Raw genomic sequence first — 19,345 nt, 5'->3', positions numbered from 1 at the left:
AAAGGATGGATGAGATAATGCTAAGCTAGCCTGGTAGCAATCAGCTCCTTGTTCTTCGGTTTGCTTTGTCCAGAGGGTCTGGACCATTGGCTATTGAGAAGCGATTGCTTGCTTGAGGAATTGACTCTGTTGAAGTTTTAAACAATTGGACCTGATTTTACCCAATCGCCAATGTATGTGATGCGCCAGCTCTCTATGAAGCTTTCCAGAAATTGTGTGTGCTGTAAACGTGGCCCTGCTCAGTGGGGAGTGGGGCCACAACATCTCTGCCAGCAATAAAACATCTTAGACATTCCTTTTGCTCAGACTTTAATTGCTCAATATTTGAAAGCGTCACCAACACGGGCTGAACGGCATCTTTCATTTTCTGCCATTGCCAAACTACAACCATAAACTGCAATTCTAAATCAGGGCAGAAAATTGATGGCAATCGTTCACAACTCCTCCTCCTGTTTGCTGATTGGCCCGGTTGAAATTGAACCAGAGAAATTGAGCTCAATGGGAGAAATCCCAGATGGAGCATTGAAGGGAGGTAAGAACTGAGCAGAATTGAAAAGGAGGGCAATGGTCAGGCAAATATCAAGCCAGGAACCATTACATGTTACTCATTCTCCCCTCTGAGGGGTTTCTGTGGCATACTGGAGGAGCAGTTGCCTTGCAACTGAAAAGTTGTTGGTTTGATTCCAGATTTGTCCAGCCACATGCCAATGTGGCCCTGAGCACAGCAGTTCCCCCCTAGTTTCCTTGTGATCTATAGTAGTGTGTGAGCAGGTAAATGAAACTCTAGTTTACAAGAAACCCCCTGTAAGTTCATTCCCATCTAATCAGAGTTCCATACTCATCTTAACCGTATTGCGTGTGTTTATTTCTGTTCATTAATGCAGCACGGCAAGCTTTAAATCAGGTTGTACCATGAGCCTCTTTAGAGTGACGTAAGAGCACATCAACGGCAGAAGCGAGGAACTCTTCATTAGCCGTACCAGCAGAAGAATAAAGCAAAAGCCGATTGCCGAAAAGGAAAATATGTAATAATTTCTTTTCCATTCAGTATTGAATTCAAATGACTTGAAGCAGCAGAGATCAAAGAGAGGAGGAGACAAAAGATAAAAGCAGATAAAAGACTGTCACCGCGGTGCCTTCAGTCAAACAGGTCACTAACCTGAAATGAATTAAAGACAAAAAAACAACCTAACACAACCTGATTTCAGGCACTTTTTTCCAGCGGAGTCAGACCAAATAATGTCTGTGTTGTGCAAATTGCTCTCTGCTTATCTGTATTCTGCCTCCTCTCCTCTCTCAGGAATGAAGGGAAGATGTGTGTCATGTCAGAGACAGAAGAGATTTAATATCCTGAGAGGAATTCCTCTCATGTTTAACCTTTCCTGCGTCCCGCTGGACTGCAAACCTCGTCTGTAGTTGTCCTTGCTGTGCCTTGTTTTGTGCCAGAGTCCTTCATTTGTGCACCAAAGCTTTTCACTGACTGCTTGTCATTGGCTGGATCAGGTTGGAATGCAGAGAAGCAAACATGTAGGCCGACTGTGTTTCGTCTACCTGCAAAAAGCTTTCGAATAACGACTTCAATGGAGTTTTATAAATATCCTTTGAATAAACTTTTCCCAAAGACAAAGAATGAAGCTTCAGGAAATAATGAAAGATGCATAATCATAATTTATTAGGCCATTTTTAGCAGCTAGATCGATGTTTCATTTTTTTTAATTAAAAAAAAACCCATTTCTTTGCTAGTGATAATACCTGCTGGTTTTATATATATATATATATATATATATATATATATATATATATATATATATATATATATACATATATTTAATTCAAGGTCTTCAGAACTTTCATTCATGGAAAGAAACCAAAATAAAACATATAATTACATCAAGAAAAAGGAGGAGGGTTGCACTCCTGATATCACAGGCAAAGATTGCAAATTGAAATACAAATGGTGCAGAGGATCAGACAAATTCTGGATATTTAACAGACTGAATCTTTTCCATTTATCCCAGATCCTGTCAAATTTATTATACTGAAATCTACCACAGACATTAACTGCTTTCATAATAAACACAATCTGGATGATTGGTGCCAATCATACAGGAGTCAAACTTCCAATCAAACTTTAAACACCATAGATGCATCTTTCTGTCTGCGTCCACTGAACACAAGAGTTCAAATGAAAGTTAAAGGGAATTTGTATTCCCAAAACACCAAATCAGGTTTTACTCACTGGGTTCCAGTTTTTCCAGCATCTGGAGGAGCCTGAGCACAGCCGGCCCAAGGCAGAAGCAAACTAAGCAGCTTCTCAGAGCTCCCAAACCCTAAAAGGGGCCCCCTAAAAACACTGGACACAGAGACAGACAGCTTCAACACAGCTGTTTTAACTTTTTTATTATTATTATTGAGAATGAGAATCCAATTAAACTTTTTCAGCAGAGACTAATTAAATTAAATGTAATTGTGTAACATTTGAATTTTTATTTGGCAAGTTTATTTTGTAAATGTTCAAGGAATAATCTTCGTAGTTTGATTATGTGTTACCATGACTACAATATGATCTCAGTGTTTGAGCTCGGTTTGTTCACAAATCTCAGCAAATAATATGAAGTTATCAGCGATCAGAAAGTCAAACTTTCCTCTCTCACCCAGATTCCACCCAATCTGTGTTGGGTGGTCATGTTCATAACAGAAGGAGTTTCCCCTAAATTATTTTCTGCTAAGGCCCCGTAAGCAGAAAAGGGACTTGGGCCAAGTCTGAATAATGTTTACTTTGAGCAGGTGATGGAGCCTCTACAAAGGCTCTTCAAGCCAAAACATATCTATGTAGTAGAGCCAGAGATTCCCCACTGACAGGCAAGTTGCTAAAAGTATCATTACACAGAACCCTTAGGCCAGGCTCCCAGGGGCCAGATTTAGATGTTGACAAACCAGTCTAGTAAAAACTTGGCATGGTCATCATGGTTCTTATTGTGTTTTCACCTTTCCACCCACTGTTTTCTTTTTCTTGCTTGCTTTTTACAGGAATTCTTAAGAAATTGGAAAGGTGGCCTCCTTACTCTCCTTTTGGGAAGGGGAGGAGGCTGCAAATGTCCAACGAACTTTGGGGGAGTGACCCAGAAGAAGGGGGGTAATAGCTGGAGGGAGTTTCGCTGTTATAAAACAGCACCGCCACCACAGTGAGGACAGCTCAGAGCAGGCAACATCCCCAACTGTCAGGCCACAGCAGGGACCTGGAAGACCCTCCTCCGTCCTCTTCAACCTCCCCGTTGCTCCTCGAGACTCCGGTCCGGTCGGGTCGTCTCGCGCCGCAGACATGGCACCTGTCCTCCGAGTCCTGGCCGCTGCCATGTTCGCCTCAGCTCTGCTGCTGACCGCGACGTCGGCCAACCTGAACGAAACGTGAGTAAAAAAACTTTCCAACCAACTGCCGCAGGTTGTTATGGCAACAGAAGTTGGCACTGGAGAGTAGAGACGAACTCACGCGCAGGAGTTTGCGGGATAACCAGGTGCACGTGACCAAACAGGAGGAAAACGGGAGTTCTAGCTCGCGGCAGGCTGTTTGTGTTTCTTCTGATAGCGACTCTGTAGAGTCCCGAGGCCTCGATGCTTTTTTTCAACGACTTTAACTAGCCGCACTCCAAAATTTACTCAGTCCAGTTTTTTTGTCTTTTAAAAGGGAAATGCTAAATATCATTTTGTAAGTTGAGAGATGGGAGTAAATGTAAGTATCTCATTAGTCTATTCTGGGTTTAAATTGAACAATGTTGTAGTAAAACACCCAACAAACAGTGGGCCAGTGTGTACCTAGTACATGTTCTGAAGGTATGCAAATACAACCTAAAATAAATCATAACTATTAATCTGAAACCAATGAAATATGTGTTTTAACCTCTTAAATGACCTCCTAATTTGGGTTTATGTTTAACAGTAGAGTCGTAACCTTCATCGCAATATGATGCCATCAAAAGACTTCCTTGAGTGAAATATTTATTTATCTAATATGTTTGAAGCACCATTCTAAAAATCTTTGCTACAGAAATATGTTTGGCCACTTAGACTTTCACCTGTCATTTATATCCACAACTGAGTTAAATCTTGCTGACATAAGTTCAGACAGCTTGTAAGTGAATCATATCTTGTGCAAACATAAATAATACTAATAACATTTTTCTTGAGTTCTACACACTGTATCAAGACACAAATGTGTCACAGTCTCATTTAGCAGTTAAATGCATTAAACGTTAACTATAAAAGAAACAAGAATCAGCAGTTGGTAAAGTTGTTGGTTTGCATCCATTACATCAAAAAAACTTAAATGTCTGTTTTAATGAATAAGAACAAATGTCTCTAACATTTATCTTTCAATCTATCGATTAATAATGTATTTAAAATTAGGTTCTTAAAGTTCATCAAAGTACATTCTGATTGTTATTGTGTTCAATGACCATGGGATTTTTCACTGTTGCCTTTATTGAACAGAAGGGACAGAAATGTGATTTTTGAGTAGTTCGCCTGCTGATTAGGAAACTTTTTTTAATTTCAATCACCAATCGCCAACTGATTGGTGAAACGACTGACATTTTGTGTACCTTATATGTTATGAACCAACAGACATTTATTAAATCAACATCTTTGCAAGATTCTCCATGTCAAAGTGCATTTCTATAGATACCCCATTAGGTCAACAGAAATACAGAAAGCCAAGTTCTCCTCAGAGCTTAGTTTGCACTGTGTGCTGTTTACGCTTGGGATATTCAGTCTGTGCACAGCCATCTCTAAAACTGCATGTTGCACAGAAAAAAGTGTGTTGTTGAGTCAAGAGTTTCACTATGCACAGTTAAAATGAGCTGCAAGGAGACAGCTGGCCTATTATCCGGTACGTAGTTCCCCAGCAATGAAACAAGAAATCAAACCTTTTTTTTATCTGCTCTAGCAATCAGAGTCCAGGCATGACCAAATGATGATGCACAAGAGATTTCTTTAAAGTCAGCTACATCCAGAGAAGAGTAGATGTTGTTTAATCATAATGTTTGTGCTTTTTTCACAAAATGTAATAAAACATTTAACATAACTGCATGTTCTTACATCATTTTATGGAACACGTGCCAATTGCAGCTGATATCATCTTTCACATTATCGTTGTGGCTAAAATGTTTGTGCTTATGTAAACTGATCCAATAAGTGCTAGCTGCTTGGGTAGCGTTAGCATTTTCAGCAGCACCATGAAAACATTGAATTGTGTCGATTTGTTTGTTTCCCTTTCAGCTATAACAGCGGTTTGCATTCCGTGTATCAGATTGTAAAAAGTTCTTTCAGAGAAAACAAATCTCCCAAAACATTTTAAGAAAAAACAAAATTTGGATGCAATAGGGTTCCAACTCAAAAATGTAACATGTAACACACGATTCCCACTGCTATAAAATGTATGTAGATTCTATGCAAATGTCATAACAATATGCATTGCTACTTGCTTTTCTGCCTCATTATGCAGTGCAATGATGAAGTTTTTGAACAACCATGTGTCATCTCTTTGGATCAAAAAGTATTTTTTGAATAAAGATAGATAAGAAAATAGGTGGCATCTTTAAGGATGAAAGTCCTCATTGATTAAGACTTTGTTCTTTCTTGTCTTCGTAGCTGAAGCTTAAAGACAACCTCTGTCTACACTTTCCTATCGTCCCTATAGAGTCTATAGTTTCCTGCATTACTGCGACCAAACACATTGGTTTGAACCAATCTTAACCAAACACTTGTAGAGGCGTCTTACAAAGGGCTTTCTCTGTTGCCGTGGCACTGCTCAGAGTAACGTAGCAGTGGTGAGAGTTAAGAGGTATTTGGGAGAGCAGTGAAAATAAACTTTGTAGTGTGTTTTAAATAAAGTCTCAACAGCTGCTGGACCCAAAGGAGGAAAAGATCTTCAGTAATCCTACAGATCTATGGATTAAGACAACTTTAAAAAGATTTGGCGTAAGACGATTTGGTTGACTTGAATTTAAATATGAAGGAATTAAGATTATCTGACATTCAGCACTTTTTTTATGAAAAAGGTGAATATACGTGCACTGTTTTCACTTTCATACACACAGGTTTATAAATGTACGAGCTAGTGGAAACCTTTGTGGAAGATCATGTCACCTTCAAGGCAGTCATCACTACTAAGCGTTCCACAGTCAACAGTTGGTGGTGTTATAACAAAGTTAAAGCAATTGGGGAAACGCAGCAACCCAGCCACAAAGTGGTAGGCAATGGAAAACCAGCGGTCATCAACTTTCTGCAGAGTCAATAGCTACAGACCTCTAAACTTTATATGACCTTCATTAACTCAAGAACAAGCAGCTTTTTAAATTTATTTGGGAATAGAAAAACTTGACAGCTTTACAAAGATTTGACCTTGGACAGTTTGTTATGAATTGGAGTAAATACCGCTAGCAATGCCTCAGTGGCTGTGTTCCCATTACAAATGTGTGTAAAACTTTTTTAATATTCTGCTAATGCATTTCTGCAACATCTTTCAAAATGCACGTAAAAGAAAACAGCGAGAACTCCTTCATTTGAAGTTTGTTCTCCAGCAGATTCCATGCATTCAAAGCTGTTCATATTAAAACATTTTGGGAGACATTTTATACCAGTTACACTAAATAACCTTTTTTTTTTTTTAACCCACTCCAGTATCTATGCAGTGACTGTTAGCTCCCGTGTGACTGGAGGGAAACAGGAGACCCTGTGTGCTCACGTCCAGAACCCCGCTGAACGCCTCTCTCTCGCCGTCTCCCTGACTGTGAATTCCAGCAGCAGCGTCATCCTGGAGGCGACCGTCTCTGAGGAGTTCTATCACTGCCTCAGCTTCCAGGTCAGCCTGCCTGCCCGTCTGCTGGTCTTTTTTTTTCTCCTCCTGCAAAACTGAGCAGAACTCTGAATTTTTCAAAACACTTACTGCATTGATGATGTTTTTAAACACAGTGTGCTCTCCTCCCCTCATCCTCTCATTGTTTGGTCACAGAATGCCACGGATCTTGGCATCATTACTCCTCATTAGGTAGCGCCATAACTCAGGCTGTCAGCGGTGGGGTTCAGTCGTGAATTCTCTGGTTCCTGTTAGCTTGCAGGCCTTGCTTCATATTGATGAGGAAAGCCCTGAGCCTGCTTCTAATCTGCTCTGCAACAACAACAAGTCTTCGTTTGAGTTTGTCGGGCCCCGCTTCAGGAACGATCGGGTGTTTTCACGCTCGCAGCCAAGCGAGCGTGAATCCTCTTTCTGCCAGAGGATTAGCCTTCTACCTGCATTCTTCTGACGAACACCTCCTGTCCTGTACCCTCAGAATGCATGCATGTGGAAAAAAAATCCCCTTGAAACACTTTCCTGGAAGAAGTTTCAGTTCCCCGTTACGCAATAGCAGCTTTACTGGCAAGCAAAGACACACAGTGAACAAGTTTTCTAATTAAATTGTTGGGAAATATCAATTTTTTTTAGCTTATGAAGCTCAATTTACTCTGCTTTCATGCAGTTATTATCCTGTTATACAAGGCACACCTATTCCCCGGCCATTCCTCACATTCTTTCCCTTTCAGATTTTATCACATTACAACCAGAATGTGGTTGTAATGTGAAACTGATTTTCTTGGGATTATATGTGACAGACCAACACAAAGCAAGGACCCAGTTGTGAAGTGGAGGGAAAATGATCAAATCTGCAAAGTGTAAATAATTGTGAAGCCTCCTTTACACTGACGCCCTCAAATAATAACCAGTGCGACCAACTGGTTTCAGAAGAAGACTCTACCTACAGGGTCTATAAAAGTATTCAGCCCCTTGGATGTGTTATCCTTTTTTATTTCTTTTACGAATCGATCGACAAAATAAGGAAATTTAAATTATGTCAAAGTAAAAGCTGATTTCTACAAAATGACAGTGAAATAATATTTCACACAAAACAAGTGATTGTATAAATATTCACCCCCTTATAGATTCCTTTGGCTGCAATCCCAGCATGCAGTTTGTTTGTCAGTCAGACTTCTCTCCTTCATTCTTCCCCCTGAACTGTTCTAGCTCTGTCAGGTTGGTGGGGCTCAGCTTTCAAGTCCACGCACACGTTTTCTATCGTATTAAGGTCTGGGCTTTGACTGGGCCACTCGAGAACCTCCACCTTGTTGTCTTCAAATCTTTTCTGCGTAGCTCCTGCTGAACGCTTGGGTTTGTTGTCTTGCTGGAAAATAAATGTTATGGTCCAGCACCAGTTGGCAGGACCTACGTTGAGTTAGGTCAGTCACTTTAAACAGAGTCCATATTTATGCAATTTCTTCTTCTTCTTTTTTTTAAAGGTTACATATTTTTATTTTATTGTCATTTTTTGAGAAATCAGTTTTCAATTTGATTTTAAAGGGTATTTTTGTAAGTTGTTTTGTCAACACAACCACATTTTGTTGATGCTGATTGATTTGTAAAAGCAATCAGAGAGTAAATCTGCCAAGTGTGTGATTACCTCTTATAGGCACCGTAAAGCCCAATAAAACACATTGACACTTGCGATTGATATCGAATGTCTCAAATCTGATTGGATGTTGTATTATTTTGTGGCGTTGCAGGTGCCAGCCGTACCAGTCAGGACGGTGGCAGTCATCCAGGTGACCCTGGCGGGTGAGGGCGCCTCCATGAGCAAGAAGACCAAAATCGTCATCGAGCCGCCCGGCTTCATCCACATTGTGCAGACTGACAAACCCATATACAAACCTGGACAGACCGGTGGGTGTCTAATGTCGCGCCATCCTGGATGTGTGGAAGCGCTGAAGCTTTCAGCTGGATGCCGGAATTAGCAATATTCAGCTTTTGTCTCTGCACTGCTTAGCAATTCAGCTGCACCAGCATAATTTTGGACTATTTTGTTGCATCTGCATAACGCTGAGCCATCACTTAGCAAGTTTGGGAGTTGTTTCTAAATGCACAGAACCACTGTTTCCTCAACAGTTCTCATCAGAAGGGGTTTGGATGAACTTTAAATTTAATCTAATTAAGGCAAAAAAAAGAAACCATGCATTTTCTTAATCACTTCCTCATTTCTCATTTCTCTGGCTTTATTAGGAGAAATGATCTTGTATCACAAGAGTTCTACTCATATTAAAAAAGAAAAAAAGTATGTTATAAGTTTATTGGGTTTTACCTTTATGTCTTGTTTGAAGACGTTTTTTTAATTATTATTTTAAAGGCTAAAGCAGACAATCTACTCAACGTCTAAAACAAAATAAAATGCAAAGGATTCCTTTAAGAATTTTTTTGTTTTTATTTTATTAGAAGATACTCCACCTTTTCTTTGCAATTAGAGTAATATCATTGGATTATACACATCATTTATGTTTATTCCCCTCTCAAAATAAAATATGTTGTATAATCTTTGTTCTATTTATACCCTCAGTTTGCTGTTTTGCTCATATTTAACATTATTATCTTTCTTCTCTTTTTAAGTCAAATTCCGGATTGTCTCTTTGGATGCCAGTTTCATCCCAGTGGTTCGAGTGGTATGTTCTTCATTTATTATTATTATTATTATTTTTGTTATGCCGCTCATCTTGTCACTGTTCTGCAGCCGTGTGAAACGTGTTGGGTTGCGACGAGTGAACTCGGTAATGGGCTGTGATTTCTTGCGAGCAGTCAGCGAAAACGATCATCGGGGTCTATTTTGGTTCAGGCAGAGTGGGAGGCGGAAGCAGCGCTGTTTGTTGCTTTTGGAAGATGGTGTGGGCGTGAAGCAGTGTGTGGAGTGGTGCGATAAACACGCTGTCAGAGTTCATTTGGCACACACCGCGCGTGACCTAAACATCTGAATCAATACGGGCGCAGGCCTTTTTTTTTTTTTTCTCCCCGTTTCTAATGAGGGAGATGAGAACATGGCAGCGTGCTGTGAACATGAAATTTCTATTTCCATAAGTCCAATCAGATGGAAATGTAAAGACGTCATCCCTTCACTCTTACAGGATGCAGGTTTTATGAATTTACCTCTTTTTTCATGTCTTCAAAATATCACCAGAGCGGAGAGAAAAGCGTGGGTCTGTAAATAACCAATAACCTAAAACAGGAAGCATTTTTTAGATGTTCTGGATAATTTGGGCCTACAACTCAATCCAGTGATGGTTTAATAGTCCATCGATGTTTCTCTCTTTTTTTGTGTGTATTAAATTTAAGGAACAGTTTTTCTTGATGTGGTTGAAAACGGATAGACAGATATTTAAGCAGTTAGATTTTCCTTTTGTAATTCTAAGTAAAAGCATAAAATTTCTAGCACAGAAAAACAATTTGGTTTGTCACGTACATTATCCTGGTAAAAACCAGCCCCTTGTTCTATGCTTTGCTTCGTCCAAAGAGTCTGGGCTCTTGGCTGTTGAGAAAAACAAAACTTGTAATGATTTCACTCAAAACCCCTCCTCGCACTTTAGGTCTTGTGAGTATATTAGGTATCTTTTTCTAAACAAATATTTTGACTACAAAATGTAAACCAAATGAGTTTTAGTTTCCTTTTGAATTATAATGTTTCATTGTTGTCCGTACCTTTTTAATTATTGTTTTGATTGCTGTACAGCTCTGTTCTTCTTGTCCAGGTCTCCCTGGGAAAAAAGGGTTTTCCTGGATTCTATTATTATGTTACTTGATTTTTTTTTTCTTTTCAATTTAACCATTGGTTTAGATAGTTTTATTGGGGGAAATAAATCAAAGAACACTTTTTCCAATCCTGGTTTTGGATTTGAAGAAGAAAAATCAGATTATCAAAGCATGCATGGACCCATAACTGTACAGTATTTGCCAGAGAAGAGGAACCCCTTTCAGCTGAGATTGACATAGTCTGGAGAATTGCTTGAAGTGTGTTTTGTGCACCTCCTCTTGACTTCAACTAAATTTTTTTCTTTCTTTCTTTTTAGTACAAAGAGGTGGTACTCCAGGTAAGAACTCAAATATTTCCATGCTGACATGTCTGCTTTCCCTGAGGAGTTTTGCCTGCAGGAAGAAGGAAAGATGCAATAAAAATGCAGAAATGCAGCTGGTCTGGCTGATGTTAAAGCTCGTGGATCTCTTTAACCTTTTACTGTAATAGATCTCACAGTAAGGTGGTACTTAGGGTTAGAAAGCTGAGAGTTTGTGGGAAAATCCCCACCATCCCTAACATTCAATTAAACCTAACCTCACTGAAAGGTGATAGCAGAGGCAAATATTTTTTAGAAATGTAAAATAAAAACACTTGTCAGCTCAAATTCTCACCAACTAATGTTAAATTATAGTGCAGTATTTAATTTACAAAAAACAAACAAACCCATGAGGTCAAGTATTTACACTATGTAGGATTAGTATTAATGAAATTCCTGTGTGTAGGATCCCAATTCAAACCGCATCGCCCAGTGGCTGAATCAGACGATTGGTGGCGGCATCCTGGACCTGTCACACGCCTCTATCCCCGAGGCCGCTCAGGGAACTTACACCATCAGCGTTGTGACAGACAAAGAGGAGGAGATCTCCCACACATTCGACATCAAGGAGTACGGTGAGTTTTTCTGGAGATCTAGAGCAAGAGAAGGACTGATCGAGCTAAAGTTTGTTGCTCTGCAGGTTGTTTCATTGGTTTCATTTTGTCGCAGTTTTGCCAAAGTTTGAGGTAAAAGTGGACCTGCCCAGTGTGATCACCATCCTGGACACAACGACCACATTCAAGATCTGTGGAAAGTGAGTGACCACTAAGTGTCAACCTGCAATATGCATATGTTTTCTTGTTTTCTCAAATACATTTTGTTAAATGAAACATGTGACAACACTATCCCAAAATTCCAAACTTCTTAACCTCAAGCTAACGTCGGCTTCTGGGGAGGTTGACCAATAAAAAAAAAAAAATCGGAACTGTGATGCGCACGACTTCAGCATGTTATGACACTTGATGTATTTATAACTAAGGTTTTTAGTTCTTGTTCTTTTGGAATTCAGACTAGGGCCTCTTTAACAACAATGACCTTAAAATCCAACCTGACTGCTGCATATAAAAGACAATGTATGTTAAAAATTCTGGTCGTTGTGATACTGGCCTATTGAAATGCCACACTGTAGAAGCTAGAGGCAGAAAAGTTTCTCAGGCAACAGATGAAACGCTTGAAATCTCAATTTTCATCTTACCAAGTATTTGTGCATTTAGTGGCTGACTAAATTATTTCTTTTTCTCTATGTTTTGTTTTTTGTCTGCAGATATACGTATGGGAAACCTGTTCTTGGTAGAGTTAAAGCCGAGTTTTGTAGGAAATACTTTCAATTTTTCTGGCGTTCAGAGGAGCCCGACAATGACATTTGCAAGAACTTTGATTTGACTGTGAGTATTCCAGAGGAAATGGACTGGAATCACTTCCTTTTTTATGTTTGCTAAAGTACAGTCTGTGCACAAGTCTTAATAAGACTTAAATTAGTGTACCTAAAGTTAAGGCCTTAAAATGTCTTAAATGCTTTTAAATAAATTGGCCTTAAAAACGTTAATCACTACTACTAATTACTATCTGCTAAAATACCATTGCTACTTAGCTAGCTAGCTTTTTGATTTATTATGGATAACTGGAAATGTATCACTGGTTGCCTGGACGACGTTCGTCTTCCCACAAACTCACATGACACCACTTCCATTCTTACACGAAATTTTCTGTTGTACATTTGTGTCATGATAAATTTCATTCATTTGTCGTAAACATTCTTAAGTTTGAGTTGATGAAACCTGCAGAAATCCTGTAAAGTATGTCCATATTTTCTTATGTTCCAGCTGGACAAAAGTGGATGTGCCTCAGAAACTATGAGCTTGGCAGAGTTTGCTCTAAACAAGTTCTCATATTCTGACCGTTTTGAGCTAAATGCTGAGTTGGAGGAGGATGGAACAGGTTGGCTCCCAAAGATTTCGGTATCGTTTTGCACTCTAGTTTCTACCAGGATGTGACCCATGTGTTTGCCACTGTCTAGGGGTCGTTCTTAAAGGCTCAGGGATGGCCAGCCTAAGCAGTCAGATCAGAACTGTCACCTTCGAGGATGTACCTGGAGCATACAAGCCTGGCATACCATTTGAAGGAAAGGTAAAAAGCTCCATCAAAGACCTGCTAGCATGTTTTTGGTGTTTTGCTAATAGAGATGCAGCTAAAATTGTTCAACAACCTTTGCAAAGTGGATTTATTGGCACTTTTATGTGCGGCCCACTGTTTGCCATAAAAAAGTTACAGTAGCTTAATACAGCTGGTATCAGCTAGATTTAGGATTACTTCTGATTACTTCTTCAGTGTCAAGATTAGTCAACCTCTTTGCCACAATCATATTCTATACTTAGTAGAGAAAACTTATGATGTTATGACCAGTTTCTGGTGTCTTCCTTAGGAATGGTGACTAATAAACATTGTGAAAACCTTTCTTTCATTTTTGCAGATCAAGCTGGTCGGCCCAGACAGCCAACCTGTTGCCAATGAGCTGCTTTATCTGTTTGTTGAAGACTCCAAGAAAATGATGCTCACAACAGACGCAAAAGGCATTGCTCAGTTTTCTCTGGATACGTCTGAGTGGAAGAGCTCTGTCTCTCTCAAGGTCAGCTCACTTTTTGTGGTTTGTTATTGTTTGTAGGAGTGCTTCAGATGATTTAACTGGTTTACTGATGAACCATTGCAGTTGCCCTTGTTGTCTGTTAGTCCAGTTGCCTGATTTGTGGGTTGACCTGTAGAAGGATCTGGAGCAACCTTCGCTGACTAATTTAGATGACAAGATTTCTGTCCCCATTTCTGAATGAAAATGCTTATTTTAACTCTTTGCTGGCCTTCGCTTGAATAAACCAAGATGGCTGGATGTTGGTGTATATTTCAGTAATGGTCTAATTCAACCCTTGATCTTACTGAACAGGTTCTCTCTAAGGATACAAAGGAAAACGAACCTTATGTTCCCAACTTACGGCGACCAGACTACGGATTGGCCTACCAGTTCGTCTCACCTGCTTATTCCAAGAGCAATAGTTTCTTGATGCTCAAGCATATCAGCGAGGGTTTCGCCTGCGACAGAGATGCAACTGTGACGGCTCAGTACATCATCCAGGGAACAGAAGTGAAAGAGGGACAGACGGTCCTTAACTTCTTCTACCTGGTATGTGTCGCATTGTGTTTCTGCTGCAGTAATGTTAAGAAAATGTTCAAAACATTTTTTTCGTTTGCCTAATTATTCAGTTCTTTTGTTTTACCACTACAAGAGTATTAAAAAATCCCAAGTGACAGAATTTTCTCTTCTTACATGCCTTTGTGCCTTTGTAGGTGCTGTCCAAAGGTGAAATTGTGCGTCATGGTTCTGTCCCAGTGAACGTCAAAACAGGAACTGGTACGAAACCAATCAAGTTTATACTGTAAAGCATAAGCTTAATGACAGACAGTCTGTGGCACAAAAACTGGGCATGAACTATATGCAACACATATAGTGCATGCCCAACCTTCGCCGATTGATTTAGATGACAATAGAGTCACAGCGCTAAAGGGAGCGCTAAAGCGATGGGGAATTTTTTTTTATTTGCCTTGTTTGTATTTGACAGCTTTTTATGTAATTAATATGATGAGGGGTGGCACCGACTGGACTCCCACTTCTTCACCTCCTTTTGTGTCGCTCTCCCACACACACCAAAGGTGTTCCAGTAACCTGCCACCTTACTACTAACTTAAGTTAACCGGAACATTTACAAGCCTTCTCTTCATACAGATGACAACAAGGGAACTGCAAAACAACAGCTCTTATTTAACAAATGAAATGATAAAAATGAGTTACAGCTTTGGATAAAATAAAGAGTCCACTGCACTGAACCCCATTGAAAACCTCCTGGTTATTCCACCAGATATTGATTTCTGATCTCTTCCAGAGTTCAGACATTGGCATTGTTGTTTCTAAATGAATATGAACTTGTTTTCTTTGCATTATTTGAGGTCTGGAAGAACTGCATCTTACATTATTTTTGACCACTTCTCATTTTCTGCAAATGCTACATTTTTTGCTTGTAATTTCAGAGACATGTTGTCAGTAGTTCATAGAGTAAAAGAAAATGTTCATTTTACTCAAACTATAAAAACTAAAATCAGAGAAACTGATCATTTCAAGTGGTCTGTTAATTTGTTTTTATTTGAAAAGAAGAGGCAAACATGGAATACAGTGTTTCTCTGATTTGTTGACCAATCAGGACATGGAATGTGGTCTGTTTTGTATTTTCATCTAGTGCTCATAACTTAGCAGCTGTTGTCTTCAGATTATTAGCAAAGAACAAAATTGTTATTTCTTATTTCTCTGAAACATATCCAGCTGTTTAATCATTCACATCTGTTTATGTGTGTCTGTTCGACGCTACAGTCAACAAAGGGGAGCTGACCGTCAGACTGAGTGAGGTGATAGACCTCGCCCCTGTTGCCCAGGTGATTGTTTACTCTGTGATGGCCAATGGGGAGATAGTGGCAGACAGCCAGGACTTTCCCATTCAGCTCTGCCTCAGTAACAAGGTAGGAAACACAAAGATACAGTTTTATTTTCTTTTAACCAACACATGGAGAAAACAGGATCCCCCTTATGCCTCTCTGTGAACGGTTGGCTCCTCAGGTGTCCCTGAAGTTCTCGTCCGTTCAGCAGCTCCCAGCAGAGCAGACCACCCTGACACTGAAGGCCAACCCCAAATCCCTGTGCTCCGTCAGAGCCATCGACCAGAGCGTGTTACTGCTGAAGCAAGAGCAGGAGCTCAACGTTGACTATGTATGACAACAAGCATCTCATCAAAGTGATGAGGCTGACACATTGTGATCCCCTTTGGAAAATGAAACACACAAAGGTTCAGCTCGCTCTCCTTTGGGTTCGTGTCCTAACAGGTGTTTAACCAGCTGCCGGTCCAGAAGCTGTCAGGGTACGACTACGAGGTGGAAGACTTCGATCCGTTCCGCTGCTTCCCCGGCATGATCCCCAGGCCAATTCCTGAGTTCCAGCCTGTTCCTGAAGCTGAAGTCACTCCGACACCAATCGTCGACGTCAACGTTCGACCAAAGCGCTCGCTCTTCATCCCTCCGTTCTATCAGAAGATAGACGTCTACAGCATTTTTAAAGTAAAGATTTATTGGAACGTATTTCTTCTATTTTTAGGCCAATCTATACAATAGCATCTGTTTTAACTTCTCCATCATGTCTACTTCTTAGGCATTTGAATTTCCTGATCTAAATTTCTTCTCTTCTTTTTTCATCCCTCTTGATCCATTTTCAGTTCTAAGCCTCTTTGACCCTTTTTACTTTATTAATAGCTGCGTATCCATTGACCATATAATTGTGTAATTTGACATTTCGGAAATAACTTTGCTTATTGGACACTAAGCAATTTTGCAAAAAAAAACAAAAAACTGTTGATAAAAGGTTTTGGTGCTAGGATGAGATGGTGTATTTGCCTTTATTAGAATTGGGTTATTTTGCAAAACTGCTATGCTCAAGACGGTCACATGATTAACAACCGGATGTGCCACTGGTGCAAGCCATGAAGAAGATGACAATAGGAAGTGGCAGGAAGATGACGGCGTGGCATGTTTTTTATCACTTACAGACTTATTCACATTTGATTTTAACTGCATTTCTTATTCAATGGAAACACACTAAAGATTAAATCCCTTTTTAACAACCCTGTTAATGTCATTACTCATATACAGTAACGATATTACAATATGCAATAAAATGACATCGGTCATGCTACATTATTTCTCTTTCTGTCTTTGTCTCTCCACATTTAGGACATCGGAGTCAAAATTGTGACAAACTCAGATGTGAAAAAACCTTACGACTGCTTTGTGTTCAAGTTTAACGGTATGTTTTGTTCTACCCATTCTTGGTGATGAAAGTAGCCACTGTTACCATTTTAAAATTTTATTTAGCAATGCCAGAGGCTCTTCCAATGGTAGATGAAATGGACCAGGCAGCCGCTCCAGTGTCAAACAGTCAAGCTGGAATACCTAAAGAGACAATTAGAAAAAACTTCTTGGAGACCTGGATCTGGGATCTGGTCTCAGTTGGGTGAGTACTGTGGCAAAACGACTGATTGTTCTCTTTTCATGTCGTTCTAGAAGTAGGCTTGGCCGGACCTGTTGCCTTCAACATGGCATTGGCTAGAGGTGGAGAAGCTAGAGGTCCAGAGGAGCAGAAAAAGGAGACAGTCAGAACAGAGTTTCCTGAGACCTGGATCTGGGATCTTATTACTGTGGGGTAATAAGGAGAAAAGGAGAACACCATGCAACCTAAAGAAAAAAGCTTCTTACTAATGTTTAGCTTCAATTACTCAATCAGTTTAACTTTTAAAATGTGCTTAATGTTTTTAAACTCTTCTATATTTTTTATGGCTGATTAATTTGGTTCTGGTAATCATAGCAAAAAGGGATTTTAAGCCAAGCAGAGTGGGTCCTTTAAAGATGGGTGAAGGGTGTGAGAGAGGGAGAGCGAGGCAGAAGGGGTGAATGGTAGATATGTAGGTTTAACTGTGCCTAGGGATGCACCGATCCACTTTTTTCACTTCTGATATCAATATCTGAGTGGATCAGCTGCTTTTCTGATCTGCTACAGAGAAACGGCTGAATTGACTTAATGCTTTTTTTTCCCAACACAGTATTACAAATTAATTTGACAACTCTGCACTAGCCGAGCACACAAACGCTTGGTCAAACATGTAAAAACAACACAATTTTACGTTGTTCAGTCAGTGCAATGAGGAGTATAACAGCTGACAAAAACAATAAGTCAAGTACAAAAACTGCAACAAATCTTCTTTCAAATGGTTCAGAATTCGAGCTAGAATGTAAAATTAAATAACAGAGCATGACTTCTCTGAGAACAAAGCATAGAATTAGACTGAGTAGATCTGCCCTTATGGATCAGGCATATTGTCACCAAGACTCAGTGTAGAATTTCTTTCAATATCAGGACTGATACAGATATTAATATCCTATCGGTGCATCTCTATCATAGCTTGTGTGAAGGCATTAGCTTTGTGTATTTTTACATATTGTTCGATCTTTCCCCAGATTAAGATTTTTATTTTTTTAGTGCTTTTCTAGAAATATATAAGAACTTTTGCTTACTCTTTGAATTTCCCTGCCTGGCCCTGTGTCCAGAGACGGCGGGTCGGCGAGCCTTCAGAAGACGGTCCCTGATACCATCACCAAATGGGCAGCCAGCGCCTTCTGTGTCTCCCCTACTGGTTTTGGTGTGTCGCCCAACACCGGGCTCACCGCCTTCCAGCCGTTCTTCGTCAGCCTCACCTTGCCCTACTCCGTCATCAGAGGGGAGGTGTTCACGCTGAAAGCTACCGTCTTCAATTACCTCTCCCAGTGCATAATGGTGGTTACTCACATTCTTACAAAGACATTTTCCTCAAGAGTACATGAGTTGTCTGGCTTATTTTAGTGTTTGGTTCTGTTTCACAGGTCAAAGTAACTTTGGCTCAGTCTGACCAATTCACCTTCAGAGACTGTGAAGGCTGCCAGTACAGCATCTGTCTGTGTGGAGAGGAGAGCAAGACCTTCTCCTGGATTGTGACTCCAACTGCTCTAGGTACACACAACTAAATTGGTCGTTATTCAGCTAATTGGATGGACACCGAAATGTAGGCTTGTTACAGACAACACTAAGGTCTTCTTTACTGAGGACCAGAGCAAGGCTAACCACAGGAAACAATTAAAGTCAGTGAATTTCTTTTGGAATAAACATATTTATTTATAGTTTTCCCGTGTTTAAGATTTCCTGATGGACATCCAGGAATCACTGCCCCTGGATGTGACCCCTGACCTCCAACAATACAGATAAACATAGCGCTGTATCATCAGCGTAGCAGTGAACTTGTTAATCATGTTTTCTTGTTTCTACATGAAGTTTAGAAACAACGAAAACAGTTTATAACTTCAAACAAACTCTTTTTTCATAGCAAATTGAAACTTCTCCGATAATTATCAATTAAACTATAATTTTTTTATCATCCTACTTTCTTTTGAAGTTTCTACTTTAAAGCTGCAGTAGATAGCATGTTTTTAAAATATACTTTTTGCATGTTTGTTAAAACTGCCACAGTTTTAACAAATATGAGATAATCTGTGGAAAAGAACGAGCTCATCTGGTTCTACAGTCATTTGCAGACTTTCACCACTCCTGGTCAGAAACAACCAATCAAAGCGAGGAAGATCTTAGCGCTGTCAATCATGTTTGTGTATGTGCTGCTCACACCTTTTCCTTCACAGCTCGTAAAAGCTCAAGATTAGCAGATTGCTGCAGCTGTACAACTAAACATTCCAGGAAAACTGTTTATTCGTCATCGGTGGC

General features: G+C 39.8%; 1 protein-coding gene across 3 annotated transcripts in view; it reads left to right on the top strand.

Moving 5' to 3' along the window:
* The first annotated feature begins 3,151 nt into the window (after nt 1-3,151).
* LOC102231377 (alpha-2-macroglobulin-like protein 1) overlaps nt 3,152-19,345 on the top strand; it is a 28,713-nt gene continuing 12,519 nt past the window's right edge. Inside the window, exons 1-20 of one of the 3 annotated variants that reach the window (XM_023351761.1) lie at nt 3,152-3,408; nt 6,679-6,859; nt 8,593-8,749; nt 9,467-9,519; nt 10,915-10,935; nt 11,363-11,531; nt 11,626-11,710; nt 12,221-12,341; nt 12,780-12,894; nt 12,974-13,083; nt 13,427-13,582; nt 13,892-14,128; nt 14,293-14,356; nt 15,368-15,513; nt 15,611-15,760; nt 15,874-16,104; nt 16,774-16,846; nt 17,104-17,242; nt 18,145-18,370; nt 18,457-18,583. In XM_023351761.1, the coding sequence (XP_023207529.1) occupies nt 3,323-3,408; nt 6,679-6,859; nt 8,593-8,749; nt 9,467-9,519; nt 10,915-10,935; nt 11,363-11,531; nt 11,626-11,710; nt 12,221-12,341; nt 12,780-12,894; nt 12,974-13,083; nt 13,427-13,582; nt 13,892-14,128; nt 14,293-14,356; nt 15,368-15,513; nt 15,611-15,760; nt 15,874-16,104; nt 16,774-16,846; nt 17,104-17,242; nt 18,145-18,370; nt 18,457-18,583 (2,647 nt within the window). In that variant the 5' untranslated portion in view covers nt 3,152-3,322. Of the gene's footprint in view, nt 3,409-6,678; nt 6,860-8,592; nt 8,750-9,466; nt 9,520-10,914; nt 10,936-11,362; nt 11,532-11,625; nt 11,711-12,220; nt 12,342-12,779; nt 12,895-12,973; nt 13,084-13,426; nt 13,583-13,891; nt 14,129-14,292; nt 14,357-15,367; nt 15,514-15,610; nt 15,761-15,873; nt 16,105-16,773; nt 16,847-16,914; nt 17,054-17,103; nt 17,243-18,144; nt 18,371-18,456; nt 18,584-19,345 lie in introns of all 3 variants that reach the window. The other 2 variants (XM_014474577.2, XM_005814141.2) reach the window with 2 other exon arrangements.

Source organism: Xiphophorus maculatus, chromosome 18, assembly GCF_002775205.1.
Source record: "Xiphophorus maculatus strain JP 163 A chromosome 18, X_maculatus-5.0-male, whole genome shotgun sequence".
Taxonomy (NCBI): Eukaryota; Metazoa; Chordata; class Actinopteri; order Cyprinodontiformes; family Poeciliidae; genus Xiphophorus; species Xiphophorus maculatus.
Note: the sequence above shows the minus strand (reverse complement) of the source record. Positions and strands in the feature narration are given on the sequence as shown.